The sequence below is a fragment of the Dipodomys merriami genome, unplaced genomic scaffold, assembly GCF_024711535.1.
Source record: "Dipodomys merriami isolate MVZ:Mamm:240054 unplaced genomic scaffold, mDipMer1.0.p SCAF_15, whole genome shotgun sequence".
Taxonomy (NCBI): Eukaryota; Metazoa; Chordata; class Mammalia; order Rodentia; family Heteromyidae; genus Dipodomys; species Dipodomys merriami.
Window position 1 is genome coordinate 10,126,142 of NW_027202826.1, and position 23,190 is coordinate 10,149,331.

At 41.4% G+C, this 23,190-nt stretch overlaps 1 protein-coding gene across 4 annotated transcripts in view; it reads left to right on the forward strand.

Moving 5' to 3' along the window:
- The window catches only part of Fhip1a (FHF complex subunit HOOK interacting protein 1A), a 195,819-nt gene that overhangs the window by 130,994 nt on the left and 41,635 nt on the right, over positions 1 to 23,190 (forward strand). For all 4 annotated transcript variants that reach the window (XM_070022201.1, XM_070022202.1, XM_070022200.1 and 1 more), the window contains 3 exons: positions 1,599 to 2,225; positions 9,239 to 9,397; positions 11,536 to 11,622. In XM_070022201.1, coding sequence (XP_069878302.1) covers positions 1,599 to 2,225; positions 9,239 to 9,397; positions 11,536 to 11,622 — 873 coding nt within the window. The remainder of the gene's footprint in view (positions 1 to 1,598; positions 2,226 to 9,238; positions 9,398 to 11,535; positions 11,623 to 23,190) is intronic.

Here is a 23,190-nt window from a genome sequence, read left to right on the forward strand (position 1 = left end):
AATATAGAAATAACTAACCAGTGGCCAGAGAGAGGTAAGAAACATTCAAATGACTACCATGGTAAGAGAGAAATACACCAGGGTTATGACATGACTTACTTAAGCATTAAAAAAAAACTTACCCTTAAATTATGCTGGTGGCTCATGCCTGTAATCCTGGCTACTTGGGAGACTGAGATATGAGGATCATGGTTCAAAACCAGCCTGGGCAAGAAAGTCTCCATGAGGCTCTTTTCTCCAAGTAACTACCTGAAAACTGGAAGTAGAGCTGTGGCTCAAAGTGGTTGAATGCTATTCTTGAGCAAAAAGAGCTCATGGACAGTGCCTAGGCCCTGAGTTCAAGCCCCATGACTGACAATTTATTTTTTACTGAAGCATATTATCATAATACACCATATAACTATTTTAAGTGTGTAATTCAGTTGCATTAACTATATTCATAGTCATCATTTTCAAAACTTTTTATCATTCCAAACTTTAAGGATTTATTTACTTATTTATTTATTATTGGTAAATGTTGGGTTACCTTTTGTTTTGCACGTGTGCTGGTTTTAGGGGCTTGAACTCAGATGTTTAAACTCTGGATGCTCTCCCTGAACTTTTTGGCTTAAGGCTACCACAGCTCCCCTTCCAACTTTTTGGCCATTAATTGGAGATCAGAATCTCAGGGACTTTTCTTTCCAGTGCTGGCTTCGTACTGTGATCCCCAAGTCTCAGCCTCCTGAGTAGCTAAGATTATAGGCATGAGCCACTGACAATTGGCTTGGATTACCTTTTGAAGCTTTTCTCCTAAGGATTTATTTTGTAGTTGGTTATCCGATTTTTTCTTTTTTGGCTTAAAGAAATGAAGCATTCAGAGCCTTCACTTTTCAGTTTCAGTTTCAGTTGCCTTTCTTCTTCCCTATTGCTGCATGCTTGGTTGGAGAAGGCTCCTACTAAAGTGGAGGAGGGAGGGATGATGTGTGAGGAGCTATGTAGCTCTGCTGAAATCTTCAGAGCAACTCAATTTCTAGGAGAATACAAACAGTTGGATTTTCTTGTACTTCTTAATGCACCTTTAAATTTAAAAACATTATATCATTAACAGTTTAGAGGAAGTTTAAGAACTTATCATCCCTTTGAACACAAAAAGGATTATTTTCACATATTTTCCCCTTTATTGTTATGTTTGTTAATTATGTTTGTACCATAAATCATTAACTTTTTTCTTCTAAATTTCACTTACATTTCTTCATGTTTCTCAAGTCTTCATAATAATAGTCTAAGAAATCAATTCATATCACCATACTATTTTCTTAGGTTCTTAGGTTGCCCCAAGTTATAACTATTGTAAATTAGTGCCTTTGGGTATATTCTTTTTTAGCTTAACTCTTCATTTTATGAAAAATGGAGAGGAAGGGAAGGAAGGAGCAAGAGAGGGAGGGAAGGAATTAAGAAGGAAGGAAAAGAGGGAGGGACAAATTTACAATGCTTACATAAATCTTGTGGCCAAGGGTTTTTGTGATTTTGATGATGGCTCAGTGAAAATGAGTGGTAGTGTGTTTTTTTGAGAGTATGAGAAACATTTGATGGATGATGAATGTTTAACTTGGTTACAGGTTGTGAAAATCTTCGAGAAGCATGACCCCTTGAAGAACACACAGGCAAAATATGGCTCCATCCCCCCAGATGAGGCCAGCGCTGTGCAGAACTATGTAGAACACATGCTCTTTCTGCTAATTGAAGAGCAAGCCAAGGATGCTGCGATGGGGCCAATTCTGGAATTTGTGGTCTCAGAGAACATCATGGAGAAGCTCTTCCTGTGGAGTTTGAGGCGTGAATTCACTGATGAGACTAAAATGGAGCAGCTAAAGATGTACGAGATGTTAGTCACGCAGTCCCACCAGCCCCTGCTGCACCATAAGCCCATTCTGAAGCCCCTGATGATGCTGCTGAGCTCTTGTTCTGGAACAACCACGCCTGCTGTGGAGGCCAAGCTGGTTGTCCTGCTCAATCAGCTCTGTTCCATCCTTGCCAAAGATCCATCCATTCTGGAACTGTTTTTCCACACCAGTGAAGATCAAGGGGCCGCCAACTTCCTCATCTTCTCTCTCCTGATCCCCTTCATTCACCGTGAGGGGACAGTAGGCCAGCAAGCTCGAGACGCTTTGCTGTTTATCATGTCTCTCTCTGCCGAGAACAGCATGGTGGCCCATCACATCGTGGACAACACCTACTTTTGTCCAGTAAGTTCCTCTCCTTAGTGTTCTCCCCCCACACCCCTTTCTTCTTGTGAGCTATGAGAAATGCTTTGAAGGGAGCAGAGGTATCTAGGCCTAGAGGCTCTTTGGCTGAGCACTGGCAGTTCAAAACAAGCCACGAGAGGAAATTGGATGTGTGCTACTGTTTCTCGATGCGTTTTTATTGGGTTGGGAATGATTTTTAATTTTTCTTTTTTTTCTAAGAGCATATCCTGAGAGATTTGTAAAACTCGCACTTTGTAAATTCTTAGCTCTTGTGGCTGAGTTTGTTCCAGTGAGTCAAGGCAGGTGGTAAAAACTCACAGCTGGTTTCACAAATTAGTGTCTCAGCAAGGTAATGACCATTAGTTGTAGATCCAAAGCATTGATTTTATTTTGAAAAATGAATGCACATTTGCAGTAACAAGAATTCTCTACTCTGTGTGTTTTTTAAGTCCACAGTATGGTGAGCAGGATTCTTTGGAGATAGCTTGTAATCCAGGCCTAATCAAATCCGGGAAACAATTTTAAATTCACAGGAGTTCTTAGGCCTCCGAGTGATTTTTTGATGTTTCTGCTGTCTTTGAAGAAGGGTGCAAATGACAGATTTATAGGTTTGTGCCTTCTGCTCCTGGACAACAGCTATTAATATTTTTCCAGTTCAGTGACATTTTCCATTGTCTGTTGTTTTTACCAACCTTCATAATATATATGACATTACACCTTGCAGAATAGTGAGGGACACCCTTAGTAAGTTTTGCTGGAACCGGGGAGGTAACTTGCCATAGGTAGGTTAAATTCATAGTTAACTCTATATGGGAAGATTTTGGCCAGTGGTGGTACGTTCCCTAGAGGATATTTAGAAATGGAAGTGGATGCGTTTGGTAGTTGTCATAGAGATGTGAGGGTCAACTGGTAGGTTGTGTGCAGGGGCCACAGCTGACATGCTGAGTAGCAAAAGGTTACATACATTGGGATCATATTTACAGCAAGCTTTAGAACACAAAACCGTAGTGCCTGATATTTTTTGGTTACATACAGACAGACGCCCCTCCACCCACCACCCACTAAAAGTACAAAAACAAGAACAGGAATGGTATAGACTGTGTTTGGGACTGTAGTTTGAAGGATGAAGGAAGATAAAGTCAGGAGTAGGAATTAGTTGTATTTGTAATATTTTATTCATTTGTTGTGTTGCTTTTGCTCTGGATTAAGGCCCAGTCCTTGAGCATGCAACGCTTGAGTGCCACTACTCAGCTCCACCCCCAGTCTGTAACATTTTGTATTTTGAAAGAGTGTAGAGTGCTCTGAAGAAATTATAACAAAATGCTAAAATCTGGTCGCTATTGCCGAGGGGTTTCAGTTCTAGTGGGTTTTGTATGTTTGTCATATTCCAAAATTTAAAACTTAAATCAAATAGGGCATGCCTTTAATATTTAGCTTTCAGCTAAGTGTTATAGGCAGATTTCACTGAGTAACTGTTGCTATCTAAAAATGTGTTTGCAAACGTTGTACAGTTCATTAAAGTGGAGGAAACAAAATCACCAGCTGACCTCATTTGCTGGAGTGGAAGAAGAGCTTCATGGTGTTAAGTTGCCCCTCAGGACAGATCCCATAATCTCATTTGTACCCAGTTTTCTATAATTACATCTGACCACATAATTAAAATAAAAAGGCCCCTTTATGGTGCAGATAAAAGCATACTCTATTAACCACCCAGCTAAGGGCCACAATTGACAGAAAGCTTTCTCTAATTACTATGATTGTCAAAGTCTGTTAGCATCGGGCTGTTGGAAGAGTAATGAGTCTTTCAGCAAATTGGGCCTCTTTACCAAACTTCGTCCTTATGAAGTACTGTAGATGGGAAGAGGCCAGCACAGGCTTTGCTGCCTCTTATCTCTAAGTAAAGATGAGTAAGGGTATCTGAGAGAACAGCCTGGTGCCAAAGATGGCTGGGGATAAAATAATCTTAGGTTATTTGGTATTTTTAACCAAATATGTGTAGTTCTGCCCATGCCTTTTGGGACATGGTGGCGAGTGCAGGAAACAGCCCACTATACATAAATTAAGAAGTGCATGTTGAAATAAATGACCTTTAGGTACACAGCTGCAGGTAGGAAGTTATTTATTTATCCTGTATCCAAAATTTATGAGGTTTTTTTTATTTTGGCAAGTCATATCAAATGGTCTCAGGCAGGTGTTTTGCTGCTAGCTTCAGACTAAAGCCATCTGCTAAAAATCTTTGTTTTTGCTAAAATTAACAAGGTGCTTAGAGTCTGCCTGGGAACATTGCTGTGTGGAATTATTGGGCTAATATCATCACATGCATTGCTCTCTTTAATCCTTGCAACAATTCAATGAAGAAACTAAAGTTTAGAGAGTTTTCATAACTACTCATCAGTGGCAGACTCTGGCTAAAAACCAGATACTCAAACCCTGGTCTCAGCACCACCGCGCTATGCTGCTGCCAGGGAAGTTCTTTGCACTTTGCCTCCTGTTATCCATGAGTTTATGTATTTTCTATGAGTGCTCTTGGAAGATGATATATTTAAAATAAAAAACAAAAACATTGGGTTAATACTATTGAGATGAATAAAATGTTTTTCAAGTTTTGTGTGGTCTGAGTGAAAAAAAGGCCAAAATAGTGGATGGGCATTTTATTTTTAATTAAGTCTTGAGAACATCTTTAAATTTTTATAATTTCATTTGCAAGTTAAAATGAAATTAAAGAGGAAATGAGTGTCTGGGCATGGTGATATATGCTTGTAATCCCAGCTACGTAATAGGCATAGTATTATCTTGGTCCATGACCAGCCCTGGCAAAAATACTAGACTGGATCAGAAAATAACCTAAAAGCAAAAGTGCTGGAGATGTATCTCAAATAGTAGAGGTCTTGCCAGGCAAGTACAAGACCTTCAGTTCAAATCCTGTTAAAAAATAAAAAAGTAAATCTACTATGTTATCAAACTCTTGAACCTGAAAAAGTTATCTATAGACCTTTTGTTACTCTACTTTTCCCTAGTGGCCCACAGCACTCTCTCCGTTCCTTAGGATAGCAATTGACCTTGCATTTATGGATGGATGAGCCATCTTCTCCATCTTCTTTTCTTCTTTTTCTCTTCGGGTACTAGGGCTTGACCTCAGAGCCTCCTGTTCTCACTCTGCTTTCTTGTTCACAGTTAGTGTTCTATCATTTGAACCATCCTTTAGTCTAACATCTTGCTGGTTACTTTTAGATGGAGATTCTTGGGCGTTTCTGCTGAGGCTAACTTTGAATGGCAATTCTCCAGGTCCCAGCCTCCTGAGTAGCTAGAATCACAGGGATACACTGCTAATGTCTAGCTGCTGCCTGTTCTATCCAGCACCAACTTTGCTTGTGCTTGGCCCACAGTATTTGTCCTAGAGCTATGTGCCATCAGGGTGGGTGGTTCTGAACTCAGCGTTATCACCTAGGAAGGGAGGATATACAGAGCTGTAAAGATTTGGGAGCTTAAGTACTGTGGTTCACACCTGTAATCAGGAAATCAGTCTGAGACTCACCCAGGGACAGAGTTCAGTGAAACTCCATCTAAACCATTTAAAAAAAAAATGTGGTCATGGTGATGTGCATCCTACCTATGAGCAAAGTGTAAATAGGAGGATTTCAGTCCAGGCTGGCCCAGGCAGAAAGTGAGACCCTATTAAGAAAAAATGAGCAAGAGCATACAAGGCTTGGGGCAGGAGGAACATGGCTCAAGTGATAGAGCACCTGTCTAGAACATTTGAGGCTCTTGTTCCTAAGAATCTTGTTCCTAAGAATTGGAAATACTTTGTATTCAGCAGAGTATTTCCCCGCCATATTTATTTGTCATTCTGAGGGGTTAGTAGAGATAAGGCCCAGCCGGGGACTCCCCCTCCTCAGCTGTCGCTTTTGCCCTGAGAGGGTCCTATTGTCTGGAAATGCTTCTTTCTGTTCCCATCCCAGCCATGCCCTTTCAAAATACTCACTTAAAAAAAGTGAATATTAGGTATGTGTTATTTTTAATTACTGTCACTGATGTATGTAATTTGAAAATTAATGTTGCTCTAATTATATTGATATACTGAATAGTTATTCCCAGCTTTTTAGTCAGACAAATTAAGTCTGTCTTTATGAATTCATCTTCAAAGCCTCACAGTGGTTAAGAAGGCAGGAGTATGCAGAATGAAAGCCTTTGTTCTGTGGTTAATTTAGCATGAGTTAGCAAATGTAATTGATTAAAAAAATGTGGCATCGAGATTAGACTTCTCTTCAAGGAGAACTTCTAGGCTCTGTTTGCTTTTACCAGAGGTTTCTAATTTAGAACAGGTAACTCATTTGGGTCACATCTGAAGAATTAAAGAGATTTGAGTATGTTGACAAGGAGTTAAGTGCTTTAAATACGGGGCATCTTCCTCTGGGACCACAGATGCCCTGATTGTGAAAGAGATAATGATCTTGCTTATATTTCCTGAACTTAGTACCTAGCCTGAGGACAAGTCCCCCTCCCCCCCTTTTTTTTTAAAAAGTGAATGAACAGTGATAATTCACAGTAGAACAGAGGAACGAATGTGGTCTGCTTTCTCTAGTATTGGAATGGATGGTCAGTCCATTTCTCTCACTGCCCTTTATTCTATGCCACGGGCTCCTATGTCATCTCCATCAGCCTTCCTGGTTCCTCCTGGGTCCCTACCTGCTTTCTCTGTGCTAAGACCTCCCACCATTACTCTGGTGGTAGAGTTAGGTGTGTTACCCCTACCTCCAGTGGGAACTGGAGGTCTTCCCTGAGATGGAGAAGACTAATGAAGTCAACTAATGAAAGCCAGAGAGATGACCACCACAGACACACAGAGAATACTGGATGGGCATGACAAGGGAAGGGGACGGCATTAAATCTAGAAATCATCTCCCTAAGATGAATATACCTGGACCCCATATTCCCTTAGATTTTTCTGATTCTCATGTCCAGGCTCCGTGGCTTTTATCATACCTCACCTGTGGAAACTTCCCTCTTCTCCTTATCTTTCTGATTTGTGTGGCTTGAGAGTGCTTTCCCCGAGCACCAAACCCATATAGCCGTCCATCAGCCTCTCCACTGGGCTCTCAGACTGCCCCTTTTATTGTGACCTAGAACTCTAGGGGTTCTAGGTTCATTTTTACTTTGCTTGTCTCTTTCCCCACCTTGGGCTCTGCACTTTTCTTACTCCTAGAGGAGACCATCCTTTCTTTAAGTTTTTGAACAGTCTGCTTCCTCTGCTGGTACTGTTAATCCCCTATACACTTTTTCTGTCTCTGACTCCTGTTTATTGTTTAGTAGATTAGGCATCACTTTTTTTTTGGGGTCCGGTAATGGGGCCTGAACTCTGGGCCTGGGCTCTGCCCCTCAGCTCTTCAGCTCAAGGCTAGTGCTCTACCACTTGAGCCACAGCACCACTTCTGGCTTTTTTCTTTTTTTGCTTATGTGGTGCTGGGGAATCGAACCCAGGGCCTCAGGCATGCAAGGCAAGCGCTCTACCACTGAGCCACCTTCCCAGCCCTAGGCATCACTTTTTTTGTGTGTGTGTTTTTTTTTTGCTGGTCCTGGGGCTTGAACTCTGGGCCTGGGCACTGTCCTTGAGCTCCTTTTGCTCAAGGCTAGCATTCTGCCACTTGAGCCACAGTGCCACTTCTGGCTTTTTCTGTGATTAATTGGAGATAAGAGTCTCACAGATTTTCCTGCTCAGTTAGTTGGCTTTGAACCAAGATCCTCAGATCAAAGACTTCTGAGTAGTTAGGATTACAGGCGTGAGCTATCAGTGCCCAACCAGACATCACTTTTAAGGCTATTCCCACTGCCCCCTCTCTCCAAGCCTGTCTCGAGCTTTATGTCCACCCACGTGTGTATTCTACTATGTGTTCTGAACATTTACAACACTAGAGCCTTTGCCACTCATCTCATAAGACAATGAGAATGTCAGTATTTCTTTTCTGGGCCTCCCCCTTTGTGTTTTTGGGAATGTGCTCATCCTGTTTGAGCTCACCTTGGCCTCAGATCTGTGTTAGAATGTTGCCTTGTGTAGCTAACTCCCTTGTGTCCAGTCAGTGTTGTTCCCACTCCTTCTGTGTATGTATCTGCTGAATCAGGATGACTGAAGTGCTGCTAAGGCTCCCCTCCCTACTCAGGTAGGGGGGCCCCAGTTCTGTGAAATCCATGGTTTTCCTTGATCTTATGCTCTATAAGATAAAATCAGCAAGCATTGGCATTAAGGGTTTCTTTATTAGAGGCATCATCCTTCTCTTAATGACCACACTGGCTAACTGGATAATTGGGTCATCTTTCTTAAGTGGAGTAGTAAACCCCAGGAATTTGGATTATAACCGGATGTGTTGGTTGGATCGCCCTGATAGCCACTTTATGTGTGAGGCTCATGTATTTTCTCCTCTTTTTCTTCTGTTGATGCTTCAGTGGGCCCCACTAGCTCTGTTTGAATGTAGTTACCACATCTAACTGACCTCCACTACTCAGTTCTTTCTAATCGTAAACATGCACAGATCAGCCATGACTTTAAACTCGCAAGGAATTACAAGTCTCTTTCTTATTAAGCTCTTCTGGTCCCTACTTGTCCTGGAACATCTTAACTCAAGGCTGCTTTATAGATGAGGGTATTTGCACAAAAATATGCCTCTGTACTTGCATTCAGTGTACTGTACTTTCCCCAATTGTTTATGACTTGGTCTGTTTCTGGTAGTTCTTGGGTTCAGGGTGGGGTTTTAGTCATCTTGTGTCTACCCTTCTTACTCACCCCACCCCAGTCCAGCATGGCACCTGGCACACATGTGCCACCTCATCACTTGGTGAGGAGTAGTCCAATCCCCTGGGGTGGCTCTCCCCTCCCCTCTCCCCTGGTGATGCCTTCCTTCCTTCCGGATAAGTTTCTCATGCTTTTAACTCCTCACACTCGAAGGCTAGTCTTTGGACCAGCAGTGGGTATCACTTGTGAGCTGTTGGGAAGGACTGAATGTTTCTATTTGTGAACGCAGGTGCTTGCAACTGGGCTCAGCGGGCTCTACTCTTCTCTGCCCACAAAACTGGAAGAGAAGGGTGAGGAGTGGCACTGCCTTCTGAAGGACGACTGGCTGCTGCTGCCGTCCCTTGTGCAATTCATGAACTCCCTAGAGTTCTGCAATGCAGTCATCCAGGTAAACCACGCACCCCCTTTCTCCGCCTGCCCCCTGCCCCACCCTGGGACAGCCAGAGCAGAGTTAGGATTAGCCAACAGCAGAGCCTAGAACCTATTGTACTTGTAGATAGTTAGATCAGTTTACCAGAAGCCATCCAGTGCCCTCCAAAGAGTGAAAACGTTAGTTTGTAGATTTCTGGGAAATTTCAGTTGAGAAAAAAAAAAAAAAACCGAGATGATTTTCTTTATCTTCTCTATAAAAAGTGTTAATTCTGTTTTGATTATCCACTTAACCATCAAAAATAAGTTCAGTGCCTGACTTATTAAATAGATATTTTTAGGCTTTTAAGTACTCCAAATTATAACACTTTTACTTCAAGGTCTTCTAGGGAGTCAACAAAGGAAAACACTTTATTTTGCTTAATGGTGCATACTACATAAAGAATATTGTTATCCCAATTGAATTGGGAAGAAGTTAACCATCTTCTTAGCAACACGAATTAAATTTACTTTGAAATTGGCCTGCTTTAGGGGAAAAGAAAATAGTCACTGAACTTCTGTACATTTGGCTTCGTGATTCAATTTCTACCTCCAGATTTCGTGTTTTCAATAAAAATGAAATTTTACATATATTTAAGGATGTAGTGGGCTTTCATCAAAAAACGTTTTATACAGCAAAATATACCTTAATATTGGATTTATTAAGAAATCAGTTTTATTTTATGGTGATTTTAGGGTGAAAAATGTTAGCTATAATCTATTTATCTACCAAATAAAGAAATAGCTACTGTAAGAAAGTGCATGTAAATTATTTTAGTTCCCATTGCATTTTTATTGCTTAGTCAGAGCAGGTTTTATTTATATAAAAGATAAATGGATTACATTTTAAATTATTTTTTCCTTTAATATTGCAGTCTATCAGCATTTTCTTGCGGAAGTGGGAGAATAAAAACGATGGCAGTACTATTAGTTCCTCTCCAGGTCTACAGAGAGAGATTAGCAGTAATTTAAGCATCTAGCCACATTCCCGAGAAATTGCTTTTTATTTTATTGTTTAACTGTTGCTTTCTTTAAAAGAAAAGTAAAGTTAATGGACATGATGAAGAACAGGGAGTTATATTTTGAAATTGAAGCTACATAATTCTTTTTTTCTTTTGGTGGTACTAGGGTTTTAACCCCAGGCTTTGTGCTTTTGTAGCAAGTACTCTCCTACTTGAAGAATATCCAGAGCCCTTTTTGTTTTTCTTATTTTTTGGTTAGGGTCTTATTTTTATGGTTTTTGTTGGCCTGGGGCCAGCCTGGGACCTTAATCATCTTAATCTACCCCTCCTGTGTATCTGGGACTATGGCTGTGAACCATTATTTCAACTTATTGATTAAGATGGGGTTTTGACACCTTTTCTCCTGGGGCTGTCCTCAGACTGCAATCCTCCCTAAATAGTACTGTCTGCTTTTGAACATTGTTTTTTAAGAAAATGCTTTCTAAATCCCTCCCAAATATCAGGAAATGTATCTTAAAACAGAAAATCTTTTCTGCTAGCAAATAAGTACATTTAGTTGTCAACTTTGACAATTCTTTTAAAAAATAATCAGTGATAAAGCTGGGTGGTGGTGGCTCACTTCTGTCATCCTAACTATTCAGGAGGCTGAGATCTGAGGATTGCGGTTCAGAACCAGCCTAGGCAGGAAAGTCCATTCGACTCTTACCTCTAATGAACTACCAAAAAGCTGTGAGTGGAGCTGGCTCAAGTTGTAGAGTGCTGTCCTTGGGCAAAAAGAATATAAGGACCAGTACAAAAAAACAAATAAAAAAATTAGTAATAAGATGGGACCTAGAAAGGAAATCAGTGTCAAAAAATTATACTCATATTAACCTTTTTATGAGTCCTTATACATGTTTGGTCTACTTACTGTCTTCTTCTTCAAACAAACTCCTATAATTAGCATTTTTCCCCTGAATTTGGATCCATGCTGTTCATACTAAATAAATCATTTGAAAAAAAAATCATGTAGCAGTAGGAGATCTGAATTATTCTTTAATTACCAAATAAATGGCCCCAAATTAGATTTTCTCTTTGAATTCTGGATGTAAAGAGAATCATTTAAGAAAGCTGGGAGGTTGTACTGACTTTTCTGTGACTTCTCGCTTTGTCCTAGGTGGCACACCCCTTGATCCGAAATCAGCTTGTCAATTACATTTACAATGGATTCTTAGTACCAGTCTTGGCTCCTGCCCTCCACAAGGTCAGTGATTGGCTGATGTCATCTTTTGTCTGTTCCTATTACAACCAGGGAAACTGAGGAAAGTGAACCCAACATGACTGACTCCATGGTGGCTCTAACCTTTGATTTCATTTCTCATTCAATATTTACTTTGGGGGAGACTATGGAAGGCATTATTGGGAATTGAACTCAAAGCCTCTTGCTTGAGCCATGCCTTCAGCCCTTTTTGCTTTAAGTTAGGGTTCTTATCCCTTTCTGCTCTGGCTGGCCTCCGAGGGTGCTTATCCTGTCCCTGCCTCCTTTGTACCTGGGGTTACAGGCATGAGCCACTGTTCCCCTTTCCCATCCATACTTAACATATCACACATGAATTGTGAAGTTAGCCACCATGTAAGTTGGTGGTATATGGTTGGTATAATAGAATATGGCCTTGTGAATGTCAGTAAGGCAGTCAGTGTAAAGGATACTGGCAGGGAGTCTCTGGCTCTGGTGCCTGCTCCAGGTCCTGGGTGGGGCTGCTGGAGGTGCTCTACTAAGCTGCCCTATAGGCAACATCTGTCTTCTGTGGATGTAGATAGGTCAGGGGAGCACAGTGCTTTGGCTTTGCCACCTCCTTAATGGACACAATTTTCTATTATGACAATCCTGTGACAGCAAAACTTAAAAGTGAAGCCAAATGAAAGTCCCAATCAAAGGTTGGATGTCTCATTAGCACATTCTGAATTCTTGATGACTCACATCCTGGGTAATAAGTCAACTGCTGTCTTTGTCATTGTGTGCTGCTAAGACACCATGGACATAGAATGCTGATTTAAGCAGTCTTTCTCTCTGTCTCTCTCTCTCTCCTCTCCCTCTCTCTCCCTCCCTTCCTAGTTCCCTCTCTCTCCCTCTCCTTTTCCTCTCCCTCCCTTTTTCCCTCCCTCTTTCAGTTTGACTTTCTTGCTACCTCTGGTAGGGAGAGAAGCAAGGAACACCTCTGGGTTGCTTTGGTGAAATGCTCATGTTTCTACATGCTGAGGTCTCATTTTCACTGTCTAAGGGTAATCCATTCATAGCAATGCGGAAGCCACAAAGTGAGCTCTGGGAGTTGTCTAGTTTCAAGCACAGGTCTTCATGGAGGATGCTTCTTCCTCCCAGCCTTCTCCCTGTTTTATGAAAGCAGGGTCCTGGTTTTCCAAAGTAAACAAGATGCTCGGTCTGGCTAGGAGTTTTCTGTTGTATAGGTTCAAGAGTTAACCTTGGATGTGGTTTAAACATCAAAACACTGGGATTCCCAAGTTATTTTAGTAGTTTCTGGGGGCACAAAAAGATCAAGTGTGTGGGAATTAGATCCATCTTGGAAAATGTAAGGCAAACCTTTGCATTTATCTCTGGACATGCAGAATGCATAGTGAGTATTGATTGTACTGCTTAGGGTGGGGTGAGTGTCCTGCACTGAACATCCAGTCTCTGAGTGGAGGGGCCCCCTCTAGAGGATAGTAGCTGAGCTTCAGGATCCATTGATTGTATTGGACTTTCACTCTCTTCCCTATTGGCCTCCAACATAGAACAATTATTATAATAGTGATAGCTACTGTGATTACTGTTTTTCAGGATAACTATGTTACAGTAGCATACTTTAATGTTACAGATAGTAAGGACAACTCACTTTTTTTTGTTGTTGCTGGTTGTGGGGCTTGAACTCTGGGCCTGCGCGCTGTCCTTCAGCTCTTCAGCTCAAGGCGAGTGCTCTACCACTTGAGCTACAGCGCCACTTCCAGTTTTCTAGTGGTTTATTAGAGATAGGAGTCTCATGCTCTTTCCTGCCCAGGCTGGCTTTGAACCGCAATCTTCAGATCTCAGCCTCCTGAGTAGCTAGGATTACAGGCGTGAGCCACCAGCACCCGGCAGTACAACTCTTTTTTAACTGTTATTCTAAAGATGAGGTAGAGAGGGGTTACAGTTACCCAAGTCGGTTAATGAGTACATTTCTTTTTGGACAATGTCACCCATTCCGTTGTTCTCTCCCAGTTTTTCCCTCTCATCCTCACCTCCAAGTTGGATAGTTTATTTTAAACATAGTGTCTAGTGAGCACCACTGATGCATTTGTTTACCCTTGAGGACAACTCTTTTTATATATGAACAGTGCTCTGTGTAATGTTTTGGTACATGAATAAGTTGTATAATGTTTAAGTCAGGGTAAACATACTTGGCTTCTCAAACATGTATCATTTGCTTATGTTGAAAACTTTTTATTCTTTTTTTCCCTTTTATTTGTATGTGTACCTGTACTAGGGCTTGAACTGAGGGCCTCAAAGTTGGTCTACACTTGAACTATCACCTTAACTTCTTGCTTTTTGATAGTTAATTGGAGATAAGAGTCTTACAGACTTTCCTGCTTGGGCTGACTTTGAACCCAGATTACTGTATCTTAGCCTCCTGAATAGCTCGTATTACAAACATTAGCTACTAGCACTCAGCTCCTTGAAGCCTTTGACATTGAATTACATTTCTACTTTTTTTTTTTTTTTTGTCCTTTGTGAGTCTTGAACTCTGGGCCTGGCCCTGTCCCTCAGCTCTTCAGCTCAAGGCTAACACTCTACCATTTGAGCCACAGCACCACTTCTGGTTTTCTGGTGGTTAATTGGAGATCAGAGTCTCATAGACTTTCCTGCCCAAGCTGGCAGCCTTCTGAGTAGCTAGGATTACAGGTGTGAGCCACCAGGGCCTGGTTGAATTACAGTGCTATTATCTGTGGTCACCCCTCCATGCTGGAACACTCCATAGTCCCTTGTTCTGATTTCGCTGTAGCTGAGCAGTGGGCAGCCCTGCCTGGGAAGGTTCTGAAAGGGTTCCCTGGATTTTGTGAATGAAAAACGTTCTGGAGATCGGTTGCACAGCAATTTGAATTGCACTGTTTGCACATTAAGTACAGTGGTGCACATGTGTAATCCTAACACTCAGAAGGCTGAGGTAGGAGTATTACAAATTGGGCTTCATAACAAAACTTTTTCTCAAAACAAAAACAAAAACCCACAGTGGTTAGGATGATGCATTGTATGTTGTGTGAATTTTACCATTTTTTAAAAAGGAATAGTTTGTACATTTTTCAAAGGTTGTTTAAAAAAGAAACCACAAGCTCCCTACCCCCACTCCCGCCCCCCACAAATACTAAAATATTTTGCTCACTGAATTTTCATGGAAAAACTCTGCCAGCTCCTGCTGGAGAGGCAACATTGTATTCTGTAATGTCCAAAGTGTTTGGAGGTGGCTTAAGAGTGGAAGGAAGCTCCCAAAGTAGATGCAAGATGGCCTTGTAAAAGGATTGGTGAGGACTTTTGTTCCCTGTATGATCAAGTAAGAACAGGTGAGGCAGGCTGACTGACTGGTGGTAGGTTGGAAGACTGTCTAGGTGTGTTGATAGGGCTCTGGGCTGGTTGGGAGACTAGTGTGGATGGCTGACAGTAGCAGCCAAAAATGGTTCCAGTACTTGCCTCAACTCTCGGATGAGAAAGAAGCTTGGAAGGTGTTTGGAGGGTTAAGAGGGTTGTGGAAATCATACCCTGGCTCAGTCATGCTATTTCAAAGTACCTGTGTTGATTTCAGTGCTGTGGGCTGCTTTGGCTCCTTTCTTTAGAGTTGTTAGGAAAGTGGGCAGAAGTTTGGGGAGTCTATGGTAGGCAGAAGCACTGGGAGGCGCTTGATGGGTGGAGGGGAGGGTTTTCATACACATCTTTCTTCGAGCATCTCAAAGCCATAGTGGTGTCTACTGTGACCTCAGAGAAAGCCTGTGCCTCTGAGGTTTTTGCAAGAGCAGCAAGCTATGTCTCACTTGGCAAATTATTCCATGCAAGTGTGACTGGAAAAATAGAAGCAAAAAAAAAAATCTATCAGAAAACCTTATTTTTCCACTCTCTCCTGTGTGCTGAAACCATGCTTGAACAACATACACATGAAGAATAATTCCAGACATTTCCTTAAGGGCATGTGTGTTGGATTCGTACAAGCTACCGCGGAACCCATTTGTTGTACAGCCTTGTGTATTCCAAACACACACATACATATTCATGATCTGCACCCTGTGGGCCCAGTAATTCATGGCTTATTGACTTAAGTTGATGGATGGAGGATTTGGGGGGATTTGAGAAGGAATGTTGGAAATTTTGAGAGGCTGGGTGCAGCCGGTTGTCCGTTTGCCATCAGTGTATATGCAGGTGGGCAGGCCGGGACGCCTTTGCAGCCAGGTTTGGCTTTCACTGGCAATGCGTGTTTTGGATTTTTATGTCCAGTGCAAATCATGAGTGAAGATTTTAAGAGCAATTAAGAAGCATCTTCACATTATCACTATTATAAAATATTAATGGTCCACAATTGAGCGCTGAGGTTACAGCCATGGTGAGACACGAGCAGAGTGGCCTCAGCGTCAGCCTCTGAGCCCTCTCTCCTTCCCTACTCACGCATCTCTGGTCTGGGAGTTGGAAGTGAGGGTTAGGGATAGAAGGAGGGGAGGAGGGACCTGTCTTCCTGCTGGTTCTTCGGGCAGACTTCCTTTTGCAGTTTTGGATGTGTGCCACGTCTCTGCTGCCATCTGGGTCACTTTTTGATGCAAAACACTTTGATGATACGGATCTGGTTTCCAACCATGTTCACTGACAAAGTTGTTCCTTTCTGTGGGAAATGCAGAGAACACTAGAATCCAAAGTATAGAATTTGGGTGGCATCTGGGCTTTGGAATTTGGAGATTTTTAAAATTTTGTGGTCCCAGTAGGTACTTTGTATTTTTCAATAAATAGAAAATGTCATTTTTTTTTTTGTTTTGCTTTTCTGTTGTTGTTGGTAGTCGTTGTCATAGAGCATGAACTCAGGGTTTAAGTTCAAGGCCAGAAATTTTTTGCTCAAGACTAGTGCTCTACCACTTTGAACCACAGCTCCATTTCCAGTTTTCTGGTAGTTAATTTGGGCTGGTTTTGAATCATAGTCCTCATAGCTCAGCTTCCTGAGTAGCTAGGATTATAGGCCTGAGCCACTAGTACCTGGCTGAAAAATCTCAGTTTTTAAGAAGGTATAGATTTCATGGAACATATCTTTTGTCTTCCTACCAAATCTAAATGGAGAAAGTTAAACGAAGTTAGACACATAGCATGCTATGGACACTTGTAGAGTTTTAATACTGAATATAATTCTGGAGATGATCTGGTCCAGGTCCTCACACTTGAGACCAAGGCATCAAGTATCAGAGAGGTTAAATGACTTGTTCTTGCTTACATAGCTGATTACCAGACAGTCTTGAGCCAGATGCAGATCTTCATTAGGGTCTCTTTCCATGAGTCCTTTTGAGCTAAATCATAGGTCGAATGATAGCTTACATGTGAGAGTTTTAATGCCTCAGCTACCAAAACAGAGTTTGCGTTTGTGCAAGATAGAGGGGTTCATGGGAGAGCAGGCCCTGGGCAGTGCAGGTTTTGCTTGAATGTGCCGACATTAATTTTTTAATGGTTTTCCTCTAGGTAAGACTATTCGAAAAGGGTAGCTTGCACCATCTAGTGGATCTAAGAAAAGGCTCTCAGGTTTAATTTTTGGTAGCCCTCTTTTGAAGAGAGGAAACATTATTCTGATTTAAGGCATCAGCAAATACTTGAGTAGAAACCTTTGCTTGTGTCTTGAGGTGATCTTAGCAGCCTGGAATGAAGGAGGGGTCACTGTACCTCACAGTGGGGAAAACAAGGTGCATTGTTGACCTCACTTCTTCCCCTCTTGGTAGTGCTGGAAGGAGGCAGGGCCTCCTTCCAAGGGTTATACTTTAGCCCCGTTTTCTCTTCCAGTACTTGGTGGTTGGAGTCTTTCACTCATTAAGCTAAACTTTAGCTCTTCTGTAATGGGCTTTCCCATTATAGTTGGGTAACAGCCAAATCCTATAATTCTGAAGATTCCTCTAGTGCTCATTTGGACAATTAGCTTGTTGAAGAATGTACAATATTCTACTATCCTGTTGGATAAATGAAGTTCTTGGAAGCTTCCAAATGAGTCCTTTGTTTTCCTTCATTTGAGATATTCAGTCTTTTTCACGAGCTCTGGGGAAATACATCATGTGGCAGGTGGTATACATAGACAAGTCTACGTCTGGATAACATGAAGACTGAATAGGCAGCACAGGGTGTGGTATCTCAGCACTGATTTACTCATAACTTTTTGTGCCTAAGTTTTCTTTGAAAGATGTTTGGTCATCTTTATCATATGCTGCTCAACGAAACAAACAAGCCCTAGGTTTTTAGAGCACTTTTGTTCACCTATGGTAGCACAGTACCTGCATGGTTTGGATGCTTCCTGGTCATTGCAGGAGGCATAGGGGTCACCCAGTGATGCCCAACTCTACCCCTGGCATGTCTTCTTTATCTGACCCCCTGAGGAACCCACACATGGAAGCAGAGTTGAGAACCATTGCTACAAGACTACCCTTCAAAATGTAAGAACTGTGATGTGTTGTGATTTGGTAGCAAGGTTCTCTTTGTGTCTAATTGCCTCCTCCATTATATATCCCAGAGGTGCTGGTGAAGTGCATCCTGGGCCTGGCCCAGGGCTGAGAGATATGAGATGTGAGGGCCAAGGTTGTGCTTTTGAGAGTGGTGGCTTAAAGTATGATTATCATTGTCCTTACCTGACAGCACTGATTGGCTATTGTTGGCTCTTGTACCGGTGACTATAGGAAAATGGGTATCTCACACACAAAAAACTACTTGTTCCTTTTGTTGGCTTAATAATGTATTTCTCCTCTCTCTATGGCTTCAGTGAATTCTTTGGAGAAGCATCCTAATCTGTCACCTGGAACGGACTTCACTAGCATAATTTTTTTTTAAGTAGCTGACTTGCTTGGAGGAGGTTGTCCATTGCACAAGGGCATGCTGTGGAAGGTACAAACTGGAGGGATGAGTTCACATTTGTCTGCCTGCCTTTGTGCCCTAGCAAGGGGCTGGGTTCACTCACAGGAAGGGGCAAACTACAGAAAGCACTTTCTGTTCTGGCAAAGCTAACCAGTCCATGGGCTTGGAGGGAGGGGACTGACTTTTCTAAGTTGCCGGAGTGTCCTATGTGGGCTGGAATAGGCACAGAGGCAGGCTAGAAGAGGACCTAAACATTTGACCCTAGACACTGGAGATTTCTTTATCCTTCCTAGTGCAGCTCTTCTCACCTAACTTTGAAATTGTAGAGGTTGGATGACAAAACTGTGGCCCTTTTGCATAGTTTTGGAGTGTGAAAATAAGTACATCAGAGCTCCTCATCTCTCTCTGTAGGGCCTCATGCCACTTTTCTCCCATTGTAGGAAAGGAAATTAGTGTTATAAATGAAGATTCCATTTGGTTCTGATTTGAAATGCAAAATTAGATTTCCTTTTTAAATTTCAATAAGTGCATGAGGGAGATAATGCTAGACCAAAGGATTTGCTTCTTAAGCATCAGAATTATGAAAAGATAAAGAAGGCCCCACCCTCCCTTACACAGAGAAATACGGGAATAAATAAATGTCTCACACAAAACTCCACCTTATCTAAGGAGGCCAGGTGGTGTTCACCCTGTAAACAAATGCAGAGAAGGAGGAAAATCTAGTCTGAAATTTGGTGTGAATCTTTTATTCTTTCCCTGCACTCTCCTAGGAGAACATTAAAAATTGATCAGCAACAAATGCCCTGCAAGTTTATCTTCAAGTAGTTGTAAGGAAAAAAAAAAGCCACAACGAAAAAAAAAAAACCAAGGAAAAACAGGGTAGGAGTTTGGCTTATTTATCTTACTTTTCTACTAGTTTTCTCTTGCCCCACAGTGACTTTTAAAGCAATACTCTCTCATCTTCAATCTGACTTGCATTCTGAGGAGATGCTTTTCCATGATTACCCAGTGCCGGATGATGAGCAGGTTTGGGGATAACAGAGAAAAAATGACCAGAATGACTAGCATTACTGAATTTGTTCTGGCAGACACTGTCTTCCCATTGTATTGAGGTCTTTGTATCACTTATGAAAATAAGCTGGGAGTGAAATGTCTTTTGTCATCAGAACTTGTTTTTGTTATAGTTGGTATCTAGGAAAATTGGTCTAAATATACAATTCCCCTCTGAAATGCATCCAAACAATGTGTTTGGCCCAGGAGGCAGATTGAGGCAGGGGGCACTGGGGAGTAAGGGAAGGGGTGTCAGGTATTGAATAACACCTCCTACAGCGGTTCTCACCCACATCATTCCAGGTTGGGCCTAGTCTAGTTAGAATTCAGTAGAGCTGTCTTACTAGTCAGGAAGTGTAATACGGCAGCCCAAGGAGGATCCTTTTCTCCAGAGGATCACTTTTCCAAGTTGCAGTAATTTAAGATCATGGCCTGAGTTAAGATCCATGTTTTCAATGAAGTGTTATAAACTATAAATGGAAAGTTTCCTCTGCTTCTGTGATATTAATCTACTTCCCTTGCTAAGTCATTCCCCACACAGACCGAAACACCAGTGGGTTTTTTTGTTGTTGTTGTAAGAAAGCTACTGATTTCTATCTTAGTACATTGATTTATTGATTATGCTTTGAATACCTCTCGGTGTCCTTTGAGAATTCACACTGGAAGTTAGGTGTACTTGTTTCTGCAGGAAAATTCGCCGTCTTGAAGGATAGATAAATGCATTAAGAAAACTGAGAAGGAGAGTTTACTTAGTCTAGAAAAGTGTATGCTGAAGAGGCTAAGACTTCCAGAAGAGGTAAGAGTTGAGTTTGGGGAGTTTGGAGATAATGTTTCTCTAGCACCATTTCTGAAGATGAGGGAAGGGCTAGATGAATGAAAAACAGCAGGTAAAATCTCCCTTTGTAACATTTGTTTTCAATATAGTGTCCTGTACATCTCGTCATCACAATGGGTCAGCCTGCATCCTCATCCCTTTCCCTCCCCAAATTACAAAAATGTATATAGAAGATGCAGAACACTGGCATCAAATCCAGTGAAAACAGGGGTTATACCATTGGGGGAAAACCTACAATAGAAATAAAAGAATCCCATAGTGCATTGTAAGTACATTAAAAACACTAGCAAGAAAGAAAGAAGAAAAAAACCCCCAAAACCTCTTGTGTCCCTGTCTTGGGTACATTTTGCTTAACATTATCTCATGTGGTCATATCTACATGGCCTTTGACCTTCTCTGCCTGTCCTAGACATGTACTAGTCACTGCAAACAAGGGAAACCATGGGACCTATGTTTCTTTGGGCCTGGCTTACTTCATTTAATATAATTTTTCCAAGTCTTTCCATTTCCTAACAAAAGAGGCAATGTCATTCTTTCTGATGGAGGCACAGAATTCCATTGTGTATGTATACCACATTTTCTTGATCCATTCATCTACTGGGGGCATCTGGGTTGGTTCCATATCTTAGCAATGGTAAATAATGCTGTGATAAACATGGTTGTGTTGGTAGCTTTGGTATGACTTTGTTTTGTGATCTTTTGGGTAAATACCCAAAAGTGGGATTGCTGGGTCATAAGGGAGTTCTATGTAGAGTCTTTTGAGGAACCTCCATACTGCTTTCCAGAGTGGTTGAACAAGTTTTCACTCCCACCAACAATGCAATAGGGTTCCCTTTTGGCCACATCCCCTCCAGCATCTTTTGTTACTAGATTTCTTGGTTATGGCCATTCTAGTTGGGGTTAGGTGGAATTTTAGCGTTGTCTTGATATGCATTTCTTTTATGGCTAGAGAGGTCTAGCATTTCTTCATGTGTCTGTTGACCATTCTTATTTCCTCTTCAGAGAAATCTCTCTTTAAGTCTATAGCCCATTTGTTAATTGGGCAGTTGTTTCTTTGGGGATTTGTTGTTGGAGGATTTAGTTTTTTGAGTTCTAAGTATATTTTAGATATGAGACCCTTATCTGTTGTATGCCTAGTGAAGATCTTCTCCCTGTCCATGGGCTTTCTATTGGTCTTGCTAGCTATGTCCTTTGCCTTGCAGAAGCTCTGCAGTTTCATGCAATCCCATTTGTCCACCCTTTCTTTGATTTGTTGTGCTTCTGGGTCTCTATTAAGAAAATTTCAGCCTGTGCCAAGGAGCCCTAGAGTTTCTCCTTTTCTTTCCTGTAATGTTTTCCTGGAGTCTGCTTTTATTTCGAGGTCTCTGGTCCATTTGGAGTTGATTCTGGTGCAGGGTGATATATAAGGATCTAGTTTTAGTTTTCTACAAGTGTCTAACCAATTTTGCCAGCACCATTTACTGAAAAGGCTTTCTTTCTTCCATTCTATTTCTTTAGCTCCCTTGTCAAAGATTAGGTGGCAACAGGTCTGTGGGTTCATTTCTAGGTCTTCAGTCCTATTCCATTGGTCCTCAGGTCTGTTCTTGTGCCAGTACCAAGCTGTTTTTGATTACTATGACTTTGTAGTAGAGTTTGAAATTTGGAATTCATATTCCTCCAGTGCTATTCTTTCTACTAAGGATTGTTTTTGCTATTCAGGGTCTTTTATTGTTCTATATTGAAAACGAACATTACAATGTGTGGGGGGGGGTCGAGTTGGGAGGCGGGGATGGAAGTGATGGTGGGGGAAAATAAAGGAGGTAACAGTGCTAACTATGAGATGTACTCATTCCCCTACTCATGTAACTGTAACCCCTCTGTACAACATTTTCACAATTAAAAAATGTTTTAAAAAATCTCCCTTTGATGGGGAGTGCTTTCTTCTGATGTGGATCATTGTGAGCTTTGAGCTCTGTCTGAGCTGGGTGGCTAATGCACATGTATAGTCTGTGTCTTGGCTGCTCAGCTTTGGACCCCTATCCTTTGTACTCCTGTTTCCCTGCCTGATGGTGACTCTGTGAGTTCACCCTGTGTGCCTCCTGTAAGGATCTGTCCTGCATGGTCATCTGGATGCTTACAGAATTCCTTAAGTACACAGTGGGTGCTCAGGAACTAGTCCCTGACTTGCTTTTACTTTTTAAGTCATTTTTGTGGTGCAGTCTAGAAGTTTGAATCTATAAGGAAGTACCTTTCTAGAACAATTAGTAAATTGGAAAGGAAAGAATTAAATGATCATTGAAATACTCATGTAATATTTGATTGTGATTTAGAAAACCTTCAAATTTTAATGTTACTTCTGGCTTCAGAGTATTGCTCTGAAATCCTTCCTATTTGGAGTATTTCTATTGGATAAAAGTCAAATGAAATGGATCATATACTGAATTGCACTCTGATAGATTATGTTGTAATTAAGTTATTGGGCACAAATTATGCATACATAATATAGGACAGGAAATTGTAGACATAACCATTTACTGAATACTCCAGAGATGAGTGGTTTATGATGGCAGGAGAAAAAGCACTGATGCCAGGAGTGCAAAGGCCCTTCAACTTGACCAAGCCTAGTTGCAGCCTTGGACATAAGGCCTTTTTTTTTTTTTTTGGCAATGACAGCTTTAGTTTTGCTTTTGAATATTGTTCAGTTGGTCCTGTGAGATTAGAGTGAGGGTTAAATGCATAATGTTGGCAAATGCAGAAGAAAACATACCTTAGCGATTCTTAGTGTCTGTTCTTACTGTAGCCTGTCCTAAGACACACTTATTTGGGGACTGTCTTAGACCATCAACTGCGACAACTCAGCATTCCCT